Source organism: Lontra canadensis, unplaced genomic scaffold (assembly GCF_010015895.1).
Source record: "Lontra canadensis isolate GAN:19392208 unplaced genomic scaffold, GSC_riverotter_1.0 scaffold38, whole genome shotgun sequence".
Classification (NCBI taxonomy): domain Eukaryota; kingdom Metazoa; phylum Chordata; class Mammalia; order Carnivora; family Mustelidae; genus Lontra; species Lontra canadensis.
In genome coordinates this window covers 3,265,835-3,287,937 of record NW_022631032.1, presented here as the reverse complement: position 1 = coordinate 3,287,937, position 22,103 = coordinate 3,265,835, and the positions used below count along the sequence as shown (strand labels likewise).

At 54.0% G+C, this 22,103-nt stretch overlaps 1 protein-coding gene across 10 annotated transcripts in view; it reads right to left on the bottom strand.

The window, feature by feature from the left end:
- Positions 1 to 22,103, bottom strand: part of TNK2 (tyrosine kinase non receptor 2) — a 46,440-nt gene that overhangs the window by 10,491 nt on the left and 13,846 nt on the right. For 2 of the 10 annotated variants that reach the window (XM_032869389.1, XM_032869396.1), the window contains exons 1-9: positions 14,890 to 14,958; positions 7,951 to 8,131; positions 6,793 to 6,863; positions 4,630 to 4,851; positions 3,487 to 3,639; positions 2,728 to 3,005; positions 1,142 to 1,268; positions 603 to 749; positions 424 to 518 (exon numbers count right to left, since the gene is read on the bottom strand). In XM_032869389.1, coding sequence (XP_032725280.1) covers positions 424 to 518; positions 603 to 749; positions 1,142 to 1,268; positions 2,728 to 3,005; positions 3,487 to 3,639; positions 4,630 to 4,851; positions 6,793 to 6,863; positions 7,951 to 8,131; positions 14,890 to 14,943 — 1,328 coding nt within the window. In that variant the 5' untranslated portion in view covers positions 14,944 to 14,958. Of the gene's footprint in view, positions 1 to 423; positions 519 to 602; positions 750 to 1,141; positions 1,269 to 2,727; positions 3,006 to 3,486; positions 3,640 to 4,629; positions 4,852 to 6,792; positions 6,864 to 7,950; positions 8,132 to 12,162; positions 12,552 to 14,889; positions 14,993 to 21,182; positions 21,291 to 22,103 lie in introns of those variants that run through there. The other 8 variants (XM_032869394.1, XM_032869391.1, XM_032869390.1 and 5 more) reach the window with 8 other exon arrangements.

Here is a 22,103-nt window from a genome sequence, read left to right as displayed (position 1 = left end):
TGGGGGTACTGACAGGCACTCAGTCAAGAGTCCCTGTCCTGGGAGGAGGCGGGAAGGGAAGGGGAAGATGAGAGGAATGTTCAAGAGTTCCAGAGTCCCTAGCTGTGGCCCCGAGGCCAACTGAGCCACTTCCTACGCCTCACCGTCACAGCAGCTTGGCGCTGACCCACACAGCCAGGGCTGGAGCCGAGTGGGGAAAGGGTAAAGGAGGTGGTGCTGGTCAGGGACATTCCCTTGGAGCGGCAGCGTCTGGTACTTAACCCCAGGCACTCGAGAGCGAAGCCAGGCCCATCCTCCCCTTACTGCACAGCTCAGGCTCCCCGCACCCTATGTTGTCATGGGAACCATGGAGGCAGCAGAGCTCTCTGCCATCCCCACCCTGTACCCCTTGAGGCAGTGCAGGGGCAACCCCGCTCTCCCTACCTTCCCTCAATGACGGTGATGACATCGTTCATCTGGATGTGTAGCTTGTCTGGTTCCTCAAAGTCCTGGAGGGCCCGCATGTCTGTGGGCTGGGCCTGGGGGCCGACACAGGTCACTGCCCAGCCTGGGCCGGACCCCTGCCCGGATACCCCAGCCCCATGGTGCCGGCCTCCCCTCACCTCCAGCAGGAAGTCCCGCAGGGCCACAAAGGTGGGTCTGTCTTCTGGCTTATGGGCCCAGCACTGAACCATGACATTGTAGATATCCTGGGGGCAGTCCTCGGGCCGTGGCAGACGCTCCCCCTCTTTGTCAATCTTATGCAGAATCTGGGGGTGGGGTGGCACAATCTGAACATGAGCGGAGCCCCCAGATCCTTGCCTCCCACCTTCCCTCCAGCCCATGGAACTCCTGGAGCTGTGGGCTGCCAGGCCTGGACCCCAGAGGAAAGGTCTCCAGGAACCTATCCCCGGGCCTCTGACCCTCAACCCCTGGCTGGGGCCTCTGGGTAGGTGGCCATGGCAAGGGAAAAAAGGTAAGCCAGCCCCAGTCTGGCCCTCTCCTCACCATCAGGGGCCCTTCTCTCTGCTCAGCAATCTGGGAGGTCCTATGAGGCCACAGGGCAGGGGGGACAGGGACCCTAGTGAGTAAGAGTCAGTTCCAACAGGGAACCCAATCGACCCCCACCCGTCCTGTAGGGAGAGCATCTCCAGCCCCTCACCTGACTGCCGTTGAGACCAATCCAGGGCTCCTGGCCATAGGTGAACATCTCCCACAGTGTGACCCCAAACATCCAGGTATCACTGGCATGGGAGAAGGTGCGTGTCTTCAGGCTCTCAGGAGCACACCTGGCAGAGGCAGGGGTCACACGGAAAGCCTCTCAGAGCACGCCCACCCACATCAGCCCACCGGACATTAAACACTCACTCAACATGTGGTGGGCCTGTGTGCCAGGCTCACCAGTAGGTACTGGTGACATGAGTGAAGTGACCAGGGACAGGACTTACTGACTGGGGGAGGCACAGACTTGTGGAAAATCATCTATGCTCATGTCTTTATTCCCCTGGAGCCTGGGCGGGATGAGGGGGAAGTCTGCAGGTCAGGGAAGCAGTTGGGGGTTGTGGGGGGGGAGGTCAGGGGTTCCAGGAGTCAGTGAGGGGGAGGAGATGGGATAAAATCTCAGGCTGTTTTCTAATTGTGGTGGGAGGAGGACAATTTCCGGATTTGGGGCAGGATCCTGAGATTTGGGTCATTTCAGCAGGAAGGTGTGGGTGGGAAATTTGGATAGGGTCTGGGGAAGAACCGAAATGGCTGGAGACAGTTACACTGGCTTCACCCAAGTATCCCATACTCCCTCTGGGACTCCCTTTTGGGTGAGACAGAGAAATGCCACAGAGTGTAGGCAGCAGAAGGGCACTCCCTGGGGGGCTAAGGTGCAGGGTGTCGGGCAAGCTGACCTAACAGAACCAGAGACTCTCTCCTGGGACTGGAGAGCTGGCCCTGCCACTCCAAGGGGGCAAGACACGGGGACAGTCACTCAAGATCCCCAAGTCTCATGTTCCTCATCTGTGAAACGGGAGTGACAATAACCTGCTCGTCTCACAGTGGCTGTCATGAGGGGACTTCATCATTTACCACCCCACCTGGGATGCCTGGGTATGAAGCGGGCACTGTTATTGACTCCAGAACAATAGGCAAAGTCTGGAATGTGTGGTCACCCCACATATAAAGTAGGTTATTAATTAGGGGGACCATGCATCCCGGGTTAGAAGAATCTTCTGGCAAGGAGAACCAGGCCTACTCCTTGCAGCCCAAAGCCAGGAGACCACAGTCCTTCGGGGATGTCTGGAAGCAATGGACCACGATGGCCTAAGCAAGGACAAGCTCACACAAGGGCCGGCACAGGGCCAGGTACCCTCCGTGCACAGGTTAAAGTCCCTGTCAGCCCTACAGGCCCGGCACAGTCCATCCCTGCCTGCGGCTAGCTCTCCCTGTAACATACTTGCCGACCAGTCTGCCTGGCTAACCGCAGACATTTCGGGAGCTTCCTAAGGTGTCCTCCAGGAAGCCCTTCCGAGCCCCCACAGTCCTCACCCCTGTGCATCACACTACCCAGCACACAGGCCCAGAGAATTCCTAGATGGATGAGTGGATGGACTGCACACGAGACAGGCACCCCAGGTCCAGAAAAGACAAAGTCTACTGTGGTCATTGAAGCCCTGGGGGCTCCGAGGCCGGGGCGTGCAGGGACCGGGATGGAGCAGGACAGTATCCAGACCCGATGAGCTGGCAGCTCCTGTCCCTCACCAGGCAAAGGGCACCTTGCGATGCTCCTGCATGACATAGTGGTCGTCATTCTGGGGCAGCGCACGCATCAGCCCAAAGTCCCCAATCTTGACCAGGTCACGGGCAGCCAACAGCAGGTTCCGGGCAGCCAGGTCTCGGTGAATGAAGCGCTTGGACTCCAGGTAGCCCATGCCCTCGGCCACCTGCACAGCATAGCGGCTCAGAGTGCCCAGGAGGAAGTGGCCCTGGTGCTTGCGTAGCCGGTCCAACAGCGATCCGAGCGGCGCCAGCTCTGTCACCTGAGGCCACGGGGCAGGCGGGAGGAGTCAGTGTGGCAGAGTCCTGCCTGTTCCCCGGTGCCCCATGCTGGGCTCCCAGTCCCTCTGCTGAAGGCCTGAGCCATGCTCCGTGCTCCTCCCTGGCCTGTCCTCTGGGGACCTCTAGGTCTTCTCTGGCTCCCCAAGCCTCTCCCTCCAGGTAATGGGGGAACCCAAGGCCCCGAAAGAAGCAACCGCAGAGGCTCAGATTAGAAATTCTAAAAATGAAACTCTAAGGCCAGCCCCTCCGATGAGTGCAACTCTCTGCCAGTGAGCACAAACAAAACCCAGAGATGGACACAGGCTCCAGTGGCCACAGGACCAGGCCCGGCCCCATCAGGTAAGGGACCCACGCGTCCTTCATCAGGATGGAGGGACAAAGCCCAGTGCAGGCAGGGGGACAGGCAGATCTGGGGGCCCAGAGACCCTGCCTGAGCCCCCGGCCACCAGCAGCAGCACTCACCATCTTCATGGGTGGCGTGAGCACCACGCCATAGAGGCGAATGAGGTTGCGATGGTCCAGCGAGTGCATGGCGTTAACCTCCCGGATGAAGTCGTCCATGGCTTCAGGCTGGCTCAGCACGTCAGGCTTCAGGCACTTCACAGCCACACTCACCTGCCGGGGTGGGGATGGGGCGGGGTCAGGACGGGTGCCCGGCTCCAGTGGTCTGCGCCAGCCTGCTCCTCCCTCCAACTCAGTCCAAACAGCCCTAACTTGGGTCTGCTCATCTGGGTGGGCGAGGACGTCACAGGGGCCTGTGGCCTGGCTGGGGCAGGGCCTCCCCTTTCTGGGGAAATACCCAGATGAAAGAGCAACTCGACAAAAAGAGATGATCAGTGTGGTGACAGAGTATTAAAATGCTGTCATAAATGGAATACTAAAAATGTTTTTGGTGTGGAAGGAAAACACTGTAAATACAATGCCAAAAGGAGCGCCTGGTGGCTCAGTGGGTTAAGCATCTGCCTACAGCTCAAGTCATGATCTCCAGGTCCTGGGATCAAGCCCCGCATCTGCTTTTCCCTCTCCCTCTCCCCCAACACCCCCCCAACTTGTGCACGCTCTTTGTCTCTCTCTAATGAATGAAGTCTTAAATGTATGTGTATATATGTTTACATACACATATATTCCCAAAAAGCTACATATATGGCCAAAAACGAACCTATAGTGAGAGAAATCAAAAGAGTGCTTCCCATGGAGGACGAGGACACTCAGTGGAGGGACAAGAGGGAGCCTTCTGGGGTGCTGGGACTGTTCTCTGTCACAATCAGGGCAGTGGTTACATAGGTCTGTGCATTCATAAAAACTCACTAAGTTGAAATGCTAACTCTGCTTCCTGAGTGGTGGGATTACAAACAACTGTTTTTTCGTATTTTTAAAATAATTTCTGAAGTTTTATAATAAGTACATTATTTTTGTAACTTAAAAAAAGAAATAGACGTGTCTAGTTAAAGGTGAGCATGGAGTCCAGAGCAAGCCCATTTCCGACCTGTCCCCAGCCCCATTCACATCCCAGTAGAGGGGAAAGAGGCAGCACTGGGGACACTCTGCCAGAGTCTCATAGAGGCCTGTCCCTCTGCCGCACCCAATTGGACCCAGAAAGCTCACCGTCTTCCCTGAGGGGGCATCCCACTCGCCCCTGCGCACCACGCCAAAGGAGCCATCTCCCAGCTTCTCGAAGAGATGCAGGTCCTTCTCCCCAATGAGGCAGGTGAGGCTCTGCAGGGGCCCCTCCCCTGCTGGGCCCCCTGGTGTGGGTGAGGTCTTCCGGAAGGTGCTCTGAGAGTGATGAGGAGGGAACTCAGCCTCCAGTCGCTTTCCACTGAACACCTGTTTGAAGGCAGCCAGGGGCCAGATGGAAGCCTGAGGTCCCGGAGCAGGTCACTCAGCCCTGCCCCACAGCATCGTCAACTAGGCCTCCAGAGAGGTCCTGGCTTTGCCAAGCTGCCCGGGGGCAGCCGGGCTGGAGGCCCTTCCCTCCTCTAGACCACACCCTCAAACAGGAACCCACAGTCTCAATGTGGCCTTGGGGTATGTGCCAGAAATGGACTGACAGGCATGCGGCTTGTGACTGCTGTGGCCCCACACCCAGCTGTGGGGTCAGAGAGAGACCAAAGCCCCTCCAGACCCATCTTCTGCACCACCTGTCCCTCCCTGTCCCCCTCCCCAGCACAGACTCCAGCCCCTAACCCAAGCAGATGGGCAGGAGCCCGAGGGGCCCTCCACAAACACCTCCCTTTCCATTTTTAGCCCTGGCCCCTTCTCTGGGTTGCCCATTTGGCGCTGTCTGTCTCCACCCTCCCTGGGGAGCTGACTGCCCTTCATCCTGCCAGGGGAGAGGATAATTTGAGCCTGAGGCTGGACCATGAATGTGTGTGTGTGTGGCGGGAGGAGGGGGGGTGCAGATGAAGCAAGGCCTTGCTGGGGAAGGGCCTAGGAAGACAGCTGAGCTCCTGGAGGGGCGCCTAGAGCTGAGAGCTGAGAAAGGAAGACTGGAGGGGACTCTGCAGCCTGGGCTGTGGTGCGAAGGGGCCAAAGGTCAGGGGACAGGAGGAAGGAGGCCTTGAGTAGCAGAGTTGGCCCCATCGATCTGACTTGGTCCCCTGCACTGGGGCATCCGAAGCCTTGGCCTCAGGCCGCAGACCCTGTCCATTTGGGCCCTTGGCCCCCAAAGGTTGGCAGAGCCTTACCTGTATGGGTTAGGAGGTGTCTCCAATATGAGGGCCTCTTCTAGCCTCTGCTCTGTCCTTCCTCCCAGTAACTAAACTACCTTATGTTTGCAGGCAGTGTTCAGCTAACAAGGCCCTTCACAGCCTTTATTTTAAGGGATCCTCTCCACTGCCCAATGAGGTGAGCCAGACAAGTACCGCCAGCACTCTCACTGAAGACAGGCCTCAGGTCTGGACAGGTTCACCGACCAACCCGAAGATGTCCTGGGTGGTGGGTCCACGACCCCTGAATCCAGGCGCACTGCACAGCTCTTCCCTCTTGCATTTATCCACCCAACAAACTCATCCTTCCCTAAAACCTGGGCAAGGGACCAGGACAGTGTCCCCAGAAAAGGCCACAGAGTCCCAAGAGACAGCCCCTTGGCCAGATGACAGCCAGGAAATCTCTGCTGCCCAATCCTGGTCCAGCTGTTCTGCCCTGCCCACCCCCCACCCCAGCCCTGAAGCCAGAAGCGGGGAGGGAAAGCCCTGGCTGGTTCACTTCCTCTCGCATTGTCTTCCAGACAATGGGAAAAGTTCCACTGAGTCAGACCAGGGACTCACCACTCCAGAGACCCAAATTAGGACAAAGGGAGAAGGGGGGCAGGCAGTGGGGAAGGAAGCTGTCAGCAGGCCCACATGACCAGAGAAACCCCCTGCCGACTAGGAAAAGTGGGGGAGGAGGGAAGCCAGGCAAAGATGTCCTGGGTCCAGACAGTCCCCACCACTCTGCCCTGGACACTGGCCCCAACAGGCAGACAGAGGAAGGGCTCAGGTTACCGCGCGCTTGTCAGCGAGTGCCTGTTCCACGCCCAACGCAACTGCACGGCGGGCGGGGGCGGGAAGACATCGCGGCACACGGGCTGCTCACATGCCCTCAACAGTGGGGACGAGACACTTAGCTGGGGAGTTCTGTAGGCACCCTGCCCAGAAAGACCCTGGAGGAGGGAGGTCTGGACCAGGTACAAATCACACCTGCCTGGGCTCGGAGGAGATCCCCAGGACTGACCTCACAAGGAGGCCTGAGCGGCTGCCCACCCCATCTCACTCCTCGTCCACGCACCTTGCTCATCCAAGACTTGCGTTTGCACATGGCCTTTCTTCTCTTCACAGCCTCCCACAGCCGCCGCTGGCCTGCGGGGAAGGAAGGGGTTTCAGATGTTGTTAAGGTAACTCATATCCCCCAGAGAAGCTGCCCACCTGCATCCTTCCTTGGTCCCCCTGGGGTGCATCCACCGCTAGGTACTGCCCAGCACAGTGACACCAGGAAACAGAGCATTCCAACCAACCAGGGGCCACAGTTAACCAGACGGCATTCCACATCTAGGCAGTGGTTCTTGAACAAGAGGGAGGCATTTAACCACCAAAACTGAATAGCAGTTGTCTTTTTCCAGTGGTCTTTTTCAAGAAAAAAAAAATAATAATAATAAGGTAATGGGTAGAATTTGCCCAATTTTGAGTTTTTCCTCCCATTTTATTATGTTCCTGGCATCAGATACCAACTATCAAAGCCAAAACTAGCCTGTGTCAATGTCTACTTTAGCATGTTATTACTTATTCAGCTATTTTAAGCTGAATGTACTAGTAAGTTTCTAATGCAAGGAATAAATACCATTGCTTCTAGATGTTACAGTCAGTACTTTTAGGATAAATACATAGGAAAAAAATGAGTTCAACTGACATGGCAGATCGTGGTTCATGGGAAAGAGACAGAACGAGTTCACTGTACAGCAGATCTTTGTGAGAAAGAGACAGATTAAGAGAAAATGGACCAAAATTAACCATCTGAGGGGTTCTTATCTTCTCCTAGTCACATGGATCTCTGGACCCCGGCCCCTCTGGGGTTCAGAATGGTGAGCAGGGCAGACTCAAGTCCACATTCACAGTGGAGGAGGAGCTGGAGGAGTGCATCCCCAAACGTCTGAACAAGCCAGAAGGGGTGTGTGTTTAATCCTGAGTCTGCAGAGCTCTAAGACTGCCTTGTCCTCCAGCTCCAGGTCACCGCTCCCACTGCCAACTGCTCTCCTGCGCTCACGGTGCGCGGCATCTACCGATGGCCCTCCAGCCCACCGTGGGGGCTCCAGGACAGGCCGCGGGCATCCTCAGCTCTGCCACCCCAAGCCAGGAGGAGGAGGGCTCTTCCACGCACTTGGCCGTCCTGAGGGCAGAGAGGTGAACGGTCAGTGGGGAAGCAAGCGGCAAGGCCAATGTCCCCACCTACCGGGCCGGCCCATGCCGATCTTCTCCAGGTCCTCATTCTTGACATACTCGAAGTGGGACAGGCGGGTGATGTTGAGGTCATCACGGAGCCGCAGGAAGTACTGCTGCAGCTGCACCTCGGACAGCAGCTCCAGCAGCCAGCCCGCGCCCTCCTCCGGCTGCATGCTGCTGCTCCCCAGCCTCTGCGGGGGGGGGGGGGGGGGGGGGGACGGCTCAGGGACCTGGGGTGTGGGCAGGGGGTGGGGGACCCCTCCCCGAGGGCCCTCGGCTCACCCACCTCCTACTAAGCTGCTTCAACAAAGGGCCCAAATCACCTGCCCGCTCCCCCAAACTGTACAGCTGTGCGGCCCTGTGCCCTCTTCCCACTGGCCACAAGGACGGAGCTGCGACAGCCGGAATACAGCCCAAGCCCTGGCGTCGGGGTCTTAAGTCCAAACTGCATCTGTGGCTGAGTGACCAGAGAGCCACCGCTCTGTTCTCAGAGGCACAAACCCTATGAGAACCACGAAAACTACTGATCGTGTCTCCAGAAAAACAGACACATTCTTACAAAGTTTTCGTTACAAAACTGGGGAGGAGCAGCAGGCTGGTTCAGTGGGTTAAGCCTCTGCCTTTGGCTCAGGTCACATTCTCAGGGTCCTGGGATGGAGCCCCGCATCAGGCTCTCTGCTCAGCGGGAAGCCTGCTTCCCCCCGCCCCCGCCTGCCCTTCTGCCTACTTGTGATCTCTGTGTCAAATAAATAAATAAAATCTTTAAAAAAAAAAAAAACTGGGGAGAAGCAGCAGGCTGGCTCAGTCGGTAGAACATGTGACTCTGGATCAGGGCTGTGAGTTCGAGCCCTGCACTGCGTGTAAAGATTACTTAAAAATAAAATTTTTCTAGGGGCACCTGGGTGGCTCAGTTGGTTAAGTGTCTGACTCTTGATCTCAGCTCAAGTCTTGATCTCACAGTCATGGGTTTGAGTCCCGCACTGGACTCCATTCTCGGTGTGAAGCCTACTTAATATATATACATATATATGTATATATATTGGTGGGGTTGTATGTGTGTGTGTATATATATATATATATATATGTATATGTATATAGCTGTATATATACAACTATATGTATATATAGTTGGTGGGATACAGGGTCCCTTGAGATCCACCCATAGGGTCCCCAGACCTGATGGACCCCAGAGAAAGCACTGTGGACTAGATGAGCTCTGAGTTCCACCCAATGCCTGACATCAGCAGAGCCTCCCCTCCCGATCCAAAAACCATCCCACAGGAGACCACTTGAGTGCCCGACAGGTCCACACAAGTGAAAGATAAAAAGGGAGCAGAGGCTGGGGTGGCCTTTTATTTATTTATTTTTTAAGATTTTATTTATTTATTTGAGAGAGACAGCGCAGACATACAAGCAGGGGGAGCGGCAGGCAGAGGGAGAAGCAGGCGCAGCTTTGAGCAGAGAGCCTGACGTGGAACTCGATGCCAGGACTGTGAGATCATGACCCGAGCCGACGGCAGACACTTAACTGACTGAACCAGCCAGGTGCCCCTGGGGTGGACTTTTAGATGCCGGTTCAAAGAGGCAGCCCTGCTTAGCTCCACTGACCGCTGTCACCGCAGACCACTGTCCAGCGTCATTAAAGCTTCCAATTTCTTCAAGGAATACTGGAAATCTGAATCTAGATGTGAAATCTAGCCACTAAAATTCTTTTTGAAAAGGTAATATATGCACATGGTAAAGTATTCAAAAGGCACATAGGAGCCATGAATTCTCATTCCCTGCCCTCCTGCGCAGTCACCTCACCCCCAAAGCCAGTTGCCATAAATGACTTCTCCGTATCCTTCCAGACTGTTTTCTCCCCTTACACCAACATTCGCCCATCAACCACACCATTCTCTTCCTTGTTTTCACTTAATATTACATCTTTCTCCTAACTTTTTAATTATGTCAACCAATTCAACTCTGAAACACAGACACACACGCGCGCACGCGCACAGACATTCTGTGCTGGCCAAGCAAAATACAAGTGCAGGCTATAATCAGCCAATGGGCCGCCAGGGAGCAACCTGTGACCTACACTCTCTGAGGCCAGGAGAAAGAGGACACAGGGGCCCCCCTGAAATGAAGCAGCCTGACGGATTGAACCCAAACCCATCCTTGTCCAAGTAAGATACCACAGAGCTGAGGGCTGACCCGCATTCAGTTCCCCACCAAAGAAGAACCAAAAGAGGGAAAAGGCCAGCGACCACTCAACCGCCCTCCAACAAGTCAGAGGTTGCCTTGGCCCCCAGCTCTCACCGCGAGGTGCACTCAGAAAAGCAGACACTGACAGCTCAGGCCCGCCATGCGTCTCTTGCCCCCACAACTCCCCATGGCGCTGCCAGCCCAGCGCCAGGACTTCAGACCCCCAGGCAGTTCAGGGCAGTACAAAGAGTGACCCATGGGATGGGTCCCATGGGTCACTTCAAACCTGCGCTCCCCGCCCCAGCAAAGGCAGCTGGGCCACAGGGGTGTTCCAAACTTCAAGCTGTGACCCTTTACCCAGATGGTTCTCCCAAGAGCTGGACGGTCCCCTAGGGGACATTCTTGGTTGTCATCATGTTGGGGGGCCACAAGTGGCATTTCGTGGGTGGTTGGTAGATAAGAACACAAGTTACCCTGTAACGTACCGGGAAATCTCACTCACTGTCCCACATCCCACACAACTTAGTTCATGCAGGTGAAAAACGGGTTTATGATCATCTGAACTTAGAACTGAATCCCATCTTATGTGTGAACAAAAGTTATTTTGCAGTTTCAGTATACACTGAACCCCCCTCGAATGGAACTAACGCGTAAGCTGAGGGAAAACTGGCCTTTGTTTTGTTCAGAACTCACTGTGTAAGTTATTAGCTGGTCAGAAAAATGTCACTGAAGGCAACCTGCCTTTGATTTCAAAACTCCCCTCTCAGTCAGCACCAGCATGCGCTGCCTCCACACTGACTGGAGGGCTCAGCGCTGACTACTTCTTCCTTCCCGACATATCAGAATACCTAAAATGTCATCCTCACTTTCATGTCTCCTTCAAACTACAGGTGACATCATGTTGGCGGACTATACACATGGTAAAAAGGACATATTTCTAATAATTTAATTGAAGAAGAGTAACAGTAAAAATAACTCTGACACCTGAACTCCAGTTATTACACGCCAGGCATGGTTCTAAGCATCTTGCTGCATTAACTCACTTCTCAACAAAACTATCTGTTACGCACAAGGGAGCGTGGATAATGAAAGGGCAGGAAGCTGCCGCTTTCCAGAAGAAGGCCCCAAGGGCACACTGTGAAAAATCACTGACCGTAGCTCTCGGCGGCCTGGCCAGTACTTCCACCACCACTACCCTGTCCCTGGACCAAAGGGACTGCACCCGCTGCGTGCCCCAGCATGTGCCTGCCAGCAGGGCAAGCGGTCTAAAGACCCCCTCCTCTTCTTGCCCAGGCTCCAAGTCTCACCAGGCTCCTCACTGCCACCTTCCCCTGGAGGCAGCTGCTCCTCAGAATAGCTCAAAGCCATGCCCTAGGTGGTCAGGACTGGGGGAGACACAGAGCCCTTCCCCTGAAGCTGCTCAGAAAGCCCAGCCTGGCCTGCTTCTCTTCCCTGAGACACCAGCGAACAGATCTCCCTGCTCAGCTGGACACTCCCCTCCCTGCTTCTCCAGCCCCAGGAACAGGGCTGCTCTGCGTAGGGGTGTGCGGGGAACTAGAAGAACACTGGGATCCCAGTGAGGAGAAGCAATCAGGGTCTCAGTCCTGACTCTACCACTGGGCCCAGGGTAAGCCTGGACGGGCCCCCTCCCCTCGGCTAAGTGCCCCTTCCATAGCAAGTTTCTTTGTCTACAGAGCACAGGGAGGGCACTGGCCCGGCTTCTCCCCGACCCTGCTCACACTCTCCAGTTCTGCGTGTGCCTGGCCCCCAGCCCCCAGCACACCCGCAGTCCCACACCTGTGTCTGACGCAGGGCGCAGCACTCTCCTGGCCCGCACACTTCCCACGTACATTTTTCTAACACACGCACCAACCAGGATGCAGGGGCCGAGGGGAGAGGCCCTAAGCCCAAAACCCCTATCAAGCCCTCAGCCATTCCCAGTCCTGTACTCTACCCTTCAGTGAACTGCTGGCTCTGCGGGGGGGCCTGGCCCAGTCCCCAGTCAGTCCTACCCACACCCCCAGCCCCCACTCACTGTGTACAGGCGTCGCCGTAGTCTGGCCAGGAGAGGGAAGGAGAGCTCTAGGCCAGGGAACCGACGAGCTGCTGGCATCTCCACGGACTTGGACCCCCTGACCAGGTCACTGGGGCTCTGGCCCAAGAAGTGGGGGAGCAGGGGCTTTAGCTCCTGAATTCAAGGTTCTGCCCAGAATGGAAGCTGACCAGAGGTCTGTCCCAGGAGCTCCCCAAATCCCACACCAGGGGTGGGAAATGGGGCAGAAGAACAGGGCGGGCCCCTTTTCTCTGCTGCACAGCTGTTTCCACAGCTGGCTGGTCTGGCAGGAGCAGGTCAGCTCTTCTCCGGGGCTGGCTGCAGCCTGGGTGCTCTGTCCTGTTTCTCTGACTTCTCTTCAGTGCAGTGGTCACAGCTCAGCCGTACTCCCTGGCTCCCCCGCCTGACCGCCCTCCTCCCTCTTCCCTCCCTCCCCATCTGAGCAGCTCTGACACTGGCTGAAAAAGGACCTTTCTGAATCACTGCCAAGAGGGTGGCGGGAATGGGGGGACTCTTCCTCCCAGCCACCCGCGCTGGCCCCCCCTGCCTCCCCATACACAAGGCCCCCTGTCTCTGGCTTCCACCCCAACCCCCATAGTTGCAGACAACTCCTGGGATTTTAGGGTGGGCGCTATGTGAATCAAGCAGCAATGTACAAAGAGGGGCTACAGGCTCCCATATAGGCTTGTCTGGGGCTGTGGGGGCTAGAAGACAGCCTGAGTTGGGGGCTTGGGCCCCAGAAAGTCATTTTCGGGCCCTGTAGGCAGACCCCTCAGAGACCCTCCCCCATCTCCAAGTCCCAGCCTTGGCTGGGCGTCTCCTGGCTCAGACCCTAATGTGGCCCCGTTACCCTGGTGCCCGACGGAAATAGGAGGCCGGCAGCCTGCCAGAGTGGGGCAGTCCAGCCAACAGCAAGGGGGGGTTATGGGGGTGAGGAATCTCCACCCCCTCCCCTGGGGTTGCCTTGCACTGCCCACAACATCCAGGGTGCCTCCTCCCCCAGACCAGCTGGCTTAGATCCAAAGCCCCCTCAAAACAAACAAATATGCCCCCAGACCCTGCTGGGATCTCCCCCCACCAAAGCAATAGGATTCCAGACTATAGGATGTTTCTTGTATAGCAACCCCCTACAAAGACAACAGCCTCAGCTAAAAGGAACTGGAGATACTCCATCAAGCCTCCATAGGCCCCCCATGTTCCTACAGCTGACAAATGATCCCTCTGCCCCTCCTCAAGAGTACCAGCTGCTCTCACACCCCCTTCACTACAGCCCCCAGACACACCTGACAGCTGCAGGAAGTCCTCACAGTCTCCCTCAGCAACCCCTCCCCACCCCCTAGCAGCCATGCCCAGGGAGCCCACTTCTTGTACACTGCTCTCTTGTCCCTATCCAGCTGGCTACCAGCTCTGGGAACCCCAGCTGGCTGGTGGGGCAGGCAGCTGGCTGAGAGTTTTGGGGAGTTAGCATCTTAGGCTCTCTTTCCAGGACCTCTCTTAGGACCCAAGCTTCCTAGCAGGGAGGTTACCTGAAAGGTCAGCCATTTCCTGCCCCGACCCCATGGGGGGGGCGGGTTTGGAGGGGATAGGTATGTAGGGGGTGTGGGTATTGGTGGACACTCCCAGGACTCAGTCCCTCTTACCCAGCCCCATGTCATCACCATGAAAGCTTGTGGAGCCAGCCAGGTACAGCCTCCCCTTGGTCCAGTGAATCACCAGTCTGAGACTGGGGTCAGAACTACTGGACAAGATGAAGTCAGGCTGAGGTCACTCTGGAACTGACTTTTCCCCAAACCCTGGCAGACAATACCCATGGCTCAGAGAAGCCTACTGCCTACTTCCCACCAGGCACCACCCTGAAGGAGCTCCGGGAACCTGACTTTAGGAAACAATTTAAGAAAAATTACTCCCTTTACTGTAAGAGGGGCTGCTGGATCAGAATGGCCAGATTAAAAATCCTAACTACCCCCAAAAGATGTGCCCCAAATCCATCAGAACCCCACACCTAACTCTTCCCTTAGATGTCGGGTAAGAACAAGCCTCAGTAGCTTGCTTAGCAATCCAGCTGGAAAAGGCTGTGAGGAAAAGCAAAGCATGGTCAGAGGTCAGAGGTCAGAGCTCGGGCAGTTCTTGGACCCCTTCTCCTAGCCCTGGAAAACACCCTCTACCTTTTCTGTCCTCCTTTGTCCTATCAGCTACCGCCCTCTGCCGACCAAGAGAGAAAGTGCATGATCTCCAAGAAGGGAAGCAGCCCCAAGAACACAGGATCATCTTTTCTAAAGCAAACAAGGACATTGGGCTTCGTACGCATATTCGGAAAGTACGTGGGAATGTCCAGGGAACAAGGACTCAGTGCCCATAAGAGACTACACCCAAATCCTGGCATTGCTCCTGGAGGCTCCCATGGAGAGCGGGAAGAAAGCCCAAAAGACAGTTTAATTGGGTCCCTGAGAACCCAGAGACGCTGAAGCAGGTGGCAGCATCCGTAATCCGTAATTACCACCAATCACTGGCCCCTCACCCAACACCTACACACACGAACACCTCCTTACCCAGCCCCTCAACCCCCAGGATCCCTCTGGGGGCTCAGAAGCACAGATACCCCTCACTCCTGGGAGGCTGCTGCAGAGCAGGGCTGGGCCCTCAGCTCACTGGCGGATGATGGGGTCTACCACCGGGGTACCTGGCTAACCCCCAGGCTTCTCCCATTACCTGCGGTCCCTCTTCACCCCCAGCCAGGCGCTGATACGCAGATCTCTCCCCCATGGCATCCACACTCCGGGCACTGGGGCCAGGGAGGGGAGCAGAGCCCTCCCGCAGCCCCCGCCCCTCCGGCAGCACCGGCAGCCGCAGCGTCACTGCCCTGCGTCCTGAGGGGCCGGGCCTCCAGCATCCTCCAGAAGGGCAGGGGTTGCTAGAGCGCCTCAACCGGGGAGGCCGGTCCATCTCCCCAACCCAACCCCCCTGCACCCGCCCACAGCCTCTCATCCGCGGCTGTCTGGCCGGCCAGAGCCCGAGCCCAACCCGAATGGTCGCGGTCGCCTGCGCTGCGCTCTGCCCCTCCCCCAACCCTGTCCCCAGCCTCCATTCCAAGGAGCTGCCGCTTCTCCGCGGCACCACCACCCGCTGACCCCCGGAAACAGCCAGGTGCCGTGGCGTGGCCCCACCTCCGATGACCCGCAGGACTACAGCTCCCCTCAGCAACTGGGCCACCCCCAGGACTCCAGGACTCCACCGCCACCAATTAGCTCCTGGGGATTCAAAAAGGAGCCTCCTTATGGAATAGGGGGCTCACATAATAGAAGCTCACAGAAGAGGAGCCCCATCCTGACTTGACCTGAGACCCCTCCCCTCCTTCGGGCCTGATGCCTATCCCTCCACCCGCCCGGCTTCCACACTACCAGGATCCAAGCATGCGCCCACCTGCTGGGCTCCCTGCTGCTCCACTCAGCATTCCACTCCCTCCGCGCCCAAGAACCTGCCCAGCGGTGGAAGCCACGCCTCCGGCACCTGGAGGGAGACCACAGGCCCGCCCAGCCCCACGCTTCTTCCCAGCCCAGCCTTGACATCTCCCTGTCTGCCCCTCTCCCCCTCCCCCAGTGGGCCTGGGAGCTCAGGGCAAGGCACTGCGCTGGGGCTGACCTCTGGCCTCAGCAGTGTGCCTCGAGTGCCCACACTCCCGGCGGGAGGAGGCGCTCCAACACGTGCCCACACAGGGTGAGGCCATTGCTAGCAGAGGAAGTCCCACTGCTGAGCTCCTCCTCTCCCGCCAACCCTGAGGGCCCCACGGTACCCCACGCACCCTCTCATTCTACAGGCATCTGAAGCATCCACTGACTCCTTAGTGCCAGGTATTTAGGGCTGAGCTCAGGGAACCCTCCCCTTCCGGGGCTGGGCGGAGGAGGGGGTGATGCTGAGATACCGCTCCCCTCCATCCTCCCCCAACAAACTCAACGTCAAGACTGAGGACGAGACTAGGTGCGTTCCCACAAGGCTCACTCCCCTCACAAGCTCGTTCTCCACCCTGAAGCATGCTGGGGTGGGGGATGACCCCGCCAGGCAGGTGATCTATCTATTCAAGGCAGAAATTCCTGGGCACCATACCACAGCTATAGCAGAAACTAGCTTTGTGGGAGGCTATAAGAACCCAAAGTCAGGAGGCTGTGCTGACCCAAAGTTAGAAGAAAAGAGGCTGAAAATGCCAGGCCCATCGCTGGATGAAGGGTCTGCTCCAAATCATTCCTCCTTCCTGCTTTCTCCAACTCCCCTGCTTCCTAATGCCATCCTGCTGTAAGAGATCCACAGGATCCAAACCGCCTCTAGGATCTGGGGAATCCACCCTACATGAAACCCCTCTGGTCTATCACCTGTCCCCTCTCTAAAGGGAGCTGGGAGTGGCTAAGAACCAGCTTGCCTCTGGTGCCCACTTCCTTCCCCCAGCCTCTCCAGCGGCATCAGTGAAGTGACAGATCCACTGAGGAGCAGACATGACATGTAATTTCCGGCCAAGAGATTTTTTCCAAAACAATCTACCGTATTCTTGGGAATATATGCCAACCTCAACTCCAAGCCAGCCCTCTCTTACCCCCACCCTCCCTCTTCTCTAAGCCCTGGAGGGAAAACAACATACTGGGGAAAAGGAGGGAGGCTTATAGTTCCTCTCCCAGCCAGAGGATTATCTTGCCTCCACATGCCAGCCCCACCAAGCCCAGTCAGCCTCAGCTCACCTGCTGTACACAGGCCGCAAGCTTCTGAACCAAAGCCAGGCTGGCTCCCCTTGGGACCTCATCCCAGAGGGAACTGCAGCAGGCAACCCCACACCTTCAGGTCAGGCCAGGTTTGACATCACACTGGTCTGGGGAGGAGGCTGGCCTGGGGCCAACAGAGAGAGGGGGTGATTCAGAAACACACCATGGCTGTCCACACCCTCTCCATTTCCAGGACGCAGGGCCCAGCCCCTCCCAGGAGAGCTTGGCAAGCTGTGGTTCTGAGGAGAGACAAAGCTGAGGCATATTGGCTTAGTGGTGCTGAGCCCACAGGCCCCAAGTCCAGCCCTGGAGCCTCTTCACCCATCTCCTTAACTGATGTTTCCCAAAGACTTCCGAACTCGCCCTTCCTTCTCTCAGTGGATGCTCTGCTCTCTGGGTGTCACTTTCTCTCCTCCTGGGGCTCCAATTACCACGTGCTCTGTCTCCATTTCTTAACCTCCTGAAGCTCTAGGCCCCCATTTCCAGACAGTTCCAGGACAGTTCCACCAGGACGATGCACAGGTACCACAAATTCTATATATCCAAACTGAGCTCATGAGTTACCCCCCCCCTTAAAGCTAGCTAACACATGTTCCTATATCCTGACTGAAAATATCACAAGCCAACACTGGCCACCCAGGCTAGAAACCTCACCCCCACCTCTCCCAACCGTAACTCCCTACCTTTCCCACTAGGCAAGCCACAAAATCCAATCAATACCAATGGGATCAAGAATCAGACAGACCTGAGCTGAAATCTTGGCTCTTGTCAGTTTCTAGTTGGGCAACTTTTGGACAAATGACTTAACCTCTAAGACTCAATTTCCTCATCTGTAAAATGGGAATAACCAGCACCTCCTTCGTAGATTCAATGAGATGGTGGATTCAATGAGATAATGAATAGCACACTTAGTACAGCACCTGGCACACAGCTGCCTATTGCTGTTATTGTCATCTGAAGTCCCTCCCCTGCTTCTATCCTTCTGTAACTCCTCAATAAGCCAGATACAAGGTGCTTCAGGATCCACTCCTTGCCTATTTGTCACCTCCACACCTTATCATTTTCCTCAAATGTCTCCATTTTCCAACGAAATCAGATACTTGCCCCTTCCTGATATAAAATCCATGAGCAGAAATGAGTTGCACTTCTATACACGAACAATGAGACAGAAGAAAGAGAAATTAAGGAGTCAATTCCATTTACAAAGGCGCCCCAAACCTTAAGATACCTTGAAATAAACCTAACCAGGTTTAGGTGAAGGCTCTATACTCAGAAAACTACAGAACACTCATGAAAGAAATCGAGGAAGACACAATGAACTGGAAAAACGTTCCATGCTCATGGACTGGAATAACAAATTTTGTTAAAATGTCTATGCTATCTAGAGCATCTATACATTCAGTGCAATCCCTATCAAAATACCATCAACTTTTTTCACAGAGCTACAACAAATAATCCTAAGATTTGTATGGAGCGAGAAACGACCCTGAAGAGCCAAAGGAACGTTAAAAAAGAAAACCAAAGCTGGCGGCATCACAATTTCAGACTTTAAGATCTATTACAAAGTTGTAATAACTTCCTTCTGGGAAGCCAGTATGGTACTGGCACAAAAAGAGACACAAAGATCAATGGAACAGAATAGAGAACTCAGAAATGGACCCAACTCCATGGCCAACTAATCTCTGACAAAACAGGAAAGAATGTCCAATGAAAAAAAGACAGTCTCTTCAGCAAATGGTGTTAGGAAAATTGGACAGCCACACGTAGAAAATGAAACTGGACTATTCCTTACACCACACACAAAAATAGACTCCAAATGGATGAAAGACCTCAATGTGAGACAGGAATCCATCAAAATCCTTGAGGAGAACACAGGCAGCCACCTCTTCCGATTTCAGCTGCAGCAACTTCTTGTAGACATGTCTCTCAAGGCAAAAATGAACTACTGGGACTTATCAAGATAAAAAGCTTTTGCACAGCAAAGGAAACAGTCAACAAAACCAAAAGACAACCAATTGAATGGGGGAAGATATTTGCAAATGACATATCAAATAAAGGGCTAGTATCGAAAATCTATAAAGAACTTATCAAACTCAACACCCAAAGAACAAATAATCCAATCAAGAAATGGGCAGAAGACGTGAACAGACATTTCTCCAAAAAAGACATCCAAATGGCCAATAGATACATGAAAAATTACTCAACATCACTCAGCATCAGGGAAATCAAATCAAAACCACAATGAGATACCACCTCACGCCAGTCAGAATGGCTAAGATTAACAAGTCAGGAAATGACAGATGCTGGTGAGGATATGGAGGAAGGGGAGCCCTCCTACACTGCTGCTGGGAATGCAAACTGGTACAGCCACTCTGGAAAGCTGTATGGAGGTTCCTCAAAAAGTTGTAAATAGAGCTACCCTACAACCTAGCAACTGCACTACTGGGTATTTACCCCAAAGATACAAATGATCTGAAGGGACATGTGCACCCCAATGTTTATAACAGCAATGTCCACAACAGCCAAACTGTGGAAAGAGCCCGGATGTCCATCGACAGATGAACGGATAAAGATGTGGGGTGTGTGTGTGTGTGTGTGTACACATACACAATGGAATACTACTCAGCCACTGAAAAATGGATTCTTGCCATTGGCAACAACATGGATGGAACTAGAGGGTATTAGGCTAGGCGAAGTAAGTCAACCCAAGAAAGACAATTATCATACGATCTCATTGATATGTGGAATTTAAGAAACAAGGCAGAGGATCATAGGGGAAGAGAGGAAAAAATAAAACAAGATGAAATCAGAGAGGGAGACAAACCGGAAGAGACTCTTAATCATAGGAAACAAACTGAGGGTTGCTGGAGGGGAAGTGGGTGGAGGGATGGGGTAACTGGGTGATGGACACTAAGGAGGGCATGTGATGTAATGAGCACTAGTTGCTATATAAGACTGATAAATCGGGACACCTGGATGGCTCAGCTGATTAAGCAACTACCTTCGGCTCAGGTCGTAATCCCGGAGACCTGGGATCAAGGCCAGCACTGGGCTCCTTGCTCAGAGGAGAGCCTACTTCTCCCTCTGCCTGCCACTCCCCCTGCTTGTGCACTCTCGCTCTCTCTCTGACAAATAAATTAAAAAAAAAAAAAAAAAGAAAAAAAAAAGGCAGTTGAATCACTGAATTCTACCGCTGAAACTAATAATACACTATATGTTAACTGAATTTAAATTAAAAAAAAAATTTTTTTTAGAAAGATACTTGCCCTTCCCTAGACCTACTCCCTCCTTTAATTTTAATGTCTCTGAGCTATTCTCTTCGTGATGGTTCTTCTCTTTGTCTACATGATGACACATTCCTCAAGACCCATGTCATCTCCTCTGTAAACTGCCATTTCCTACCCCCAAAAGGTTTTATTTTTGCCATTCTTTCTGTTATTGTTAAAATGATATTTGAAAACAGGAATGGTATAAACATATAGTATAGTTCACCCTTGAACAACATGGGTTTGAATAAGGCAGCTCCACTTATATGTGGATTTTTTTCCATAAATATGGTACAGTACTAGAAGTGTATTTTCTCTTCCTTATGATTTTTAGTAACATTTACTTTTCTCCAACTTACTTTGTTCTAAGAATACTGTATACAATACATACAGCATATAAAATATGTGCTAACTGCTTATGTTATTGATTAATTTTTCCAGTTAAGAGTAGGCTATCAGGGACGCCTGGGTGGCTCAGTTGGTTAAGCAGCTGCCTTCGGCTCAGGTCATGATCCCAGCGTCCTGGGATCGAGTCCCACATCGGGCTCCTTGCTTGGCGGGGAACCTGCTTCTCCCTCTGCCTCTGCCTGCCACTCTGTCTGCCTGTGCTCGCTCTCTCTCCCTCTCTCTGACAAATAAATTAAAAAAAAAAAAAAAATATATATATATATATATATATATATATCTGCCTTCCCTTAAAAAAAATGCTTTAAAAAAAAAAAAAAGAGTAGGCTATCAGTAGGTAAGTTTTGGGGGAGTCAAAAGTCACGTGCAGATTTTCAACTGTGTGAGGAGTCAGCAGCCCCAACCCCAAAATAGTTCAAGAGTCAACTACAGTATAATACATGTGAAAAATAGACAAATGAACCTTGAAAATGTTTAATTATCCATCATGCTCTGATCCTTAATGGGTAACTATTCCTATAACAATCTGTATTGGTACATAATTCTACTGAGAGTTCTAAACACAAACCTCTACTGTGGTTTGTACCTTGTAAAGTCACCATCTGTTTTCATCTGTCAACTTGAAGGCAGAAGCCAACAAGGTACCTGGCCAAGAGAGTTTGCTGAAAGGGACTTCAAACCCATAAGATGGACCCTGGAGAAAGGAAGGCTGCCTTACTTCCAGCAGCTACCAGGAATAAGGTTCACTGTCTCCCCCCTCTCCACCCACCCTGGCTTTGCTCCCTCCCAGTATTTCTAATCCAGAAAAGCAAGCACCTTTGCGGAGAGAGGGGCTGCCAATTTCATTACAGCCCCTCCTGTCCCAGAACCACTAAGCTACTTTGCTCCCGCAAAGCCGGTTCAGCACCTGGGAGGACACGGGCAGTCCCTCCGGCAGAGAGAGCCCAGAATCCGCCTTCTGGAGAAGGCTGCATTCTCACTAGATTCTGCAGGGACAGCCGGAGTACACACACCGTAGCGTTAATGGGAAGGAAGTCCAGTTTGTCAGGCATCCCAGCCTTACCAAGCTGGGGGGAAGGCAGGGCACAGAAGCAGATACAGGGACCCACTAAGCTTCATCGTCTTCGACTGCAGCAGAGGTGTGACTTCCAGAGAAGAAAGGAAAGAATCTGACTGAACACCACTGCACAGACCCCCATCAAACTCAACACCTCCCCACTTGTACCAACTTGGTCTTGAAAGTATTCTGGTGCTGTTTCATGCTCCAGCAGTTCAAGAGTGGCCTGCCAACCCTGACGCCCAGAGACAGGACCCTGAGAGCCCTAACACGTTCCTGGAGCATTCCTCCCACCAACAGAACACCACCCATGTGTGGCAGAGGATAAATTCCAGCAGCTGTCTGGGTTTTGTGCACACGCACCCCAGGCACGTCCTGTTGCCACTGCTGGGATGCGGGTTCTGCAGAGGGCCGTCTCTTGCCAATCCTCTGGCCCAGGCATCGTCACGA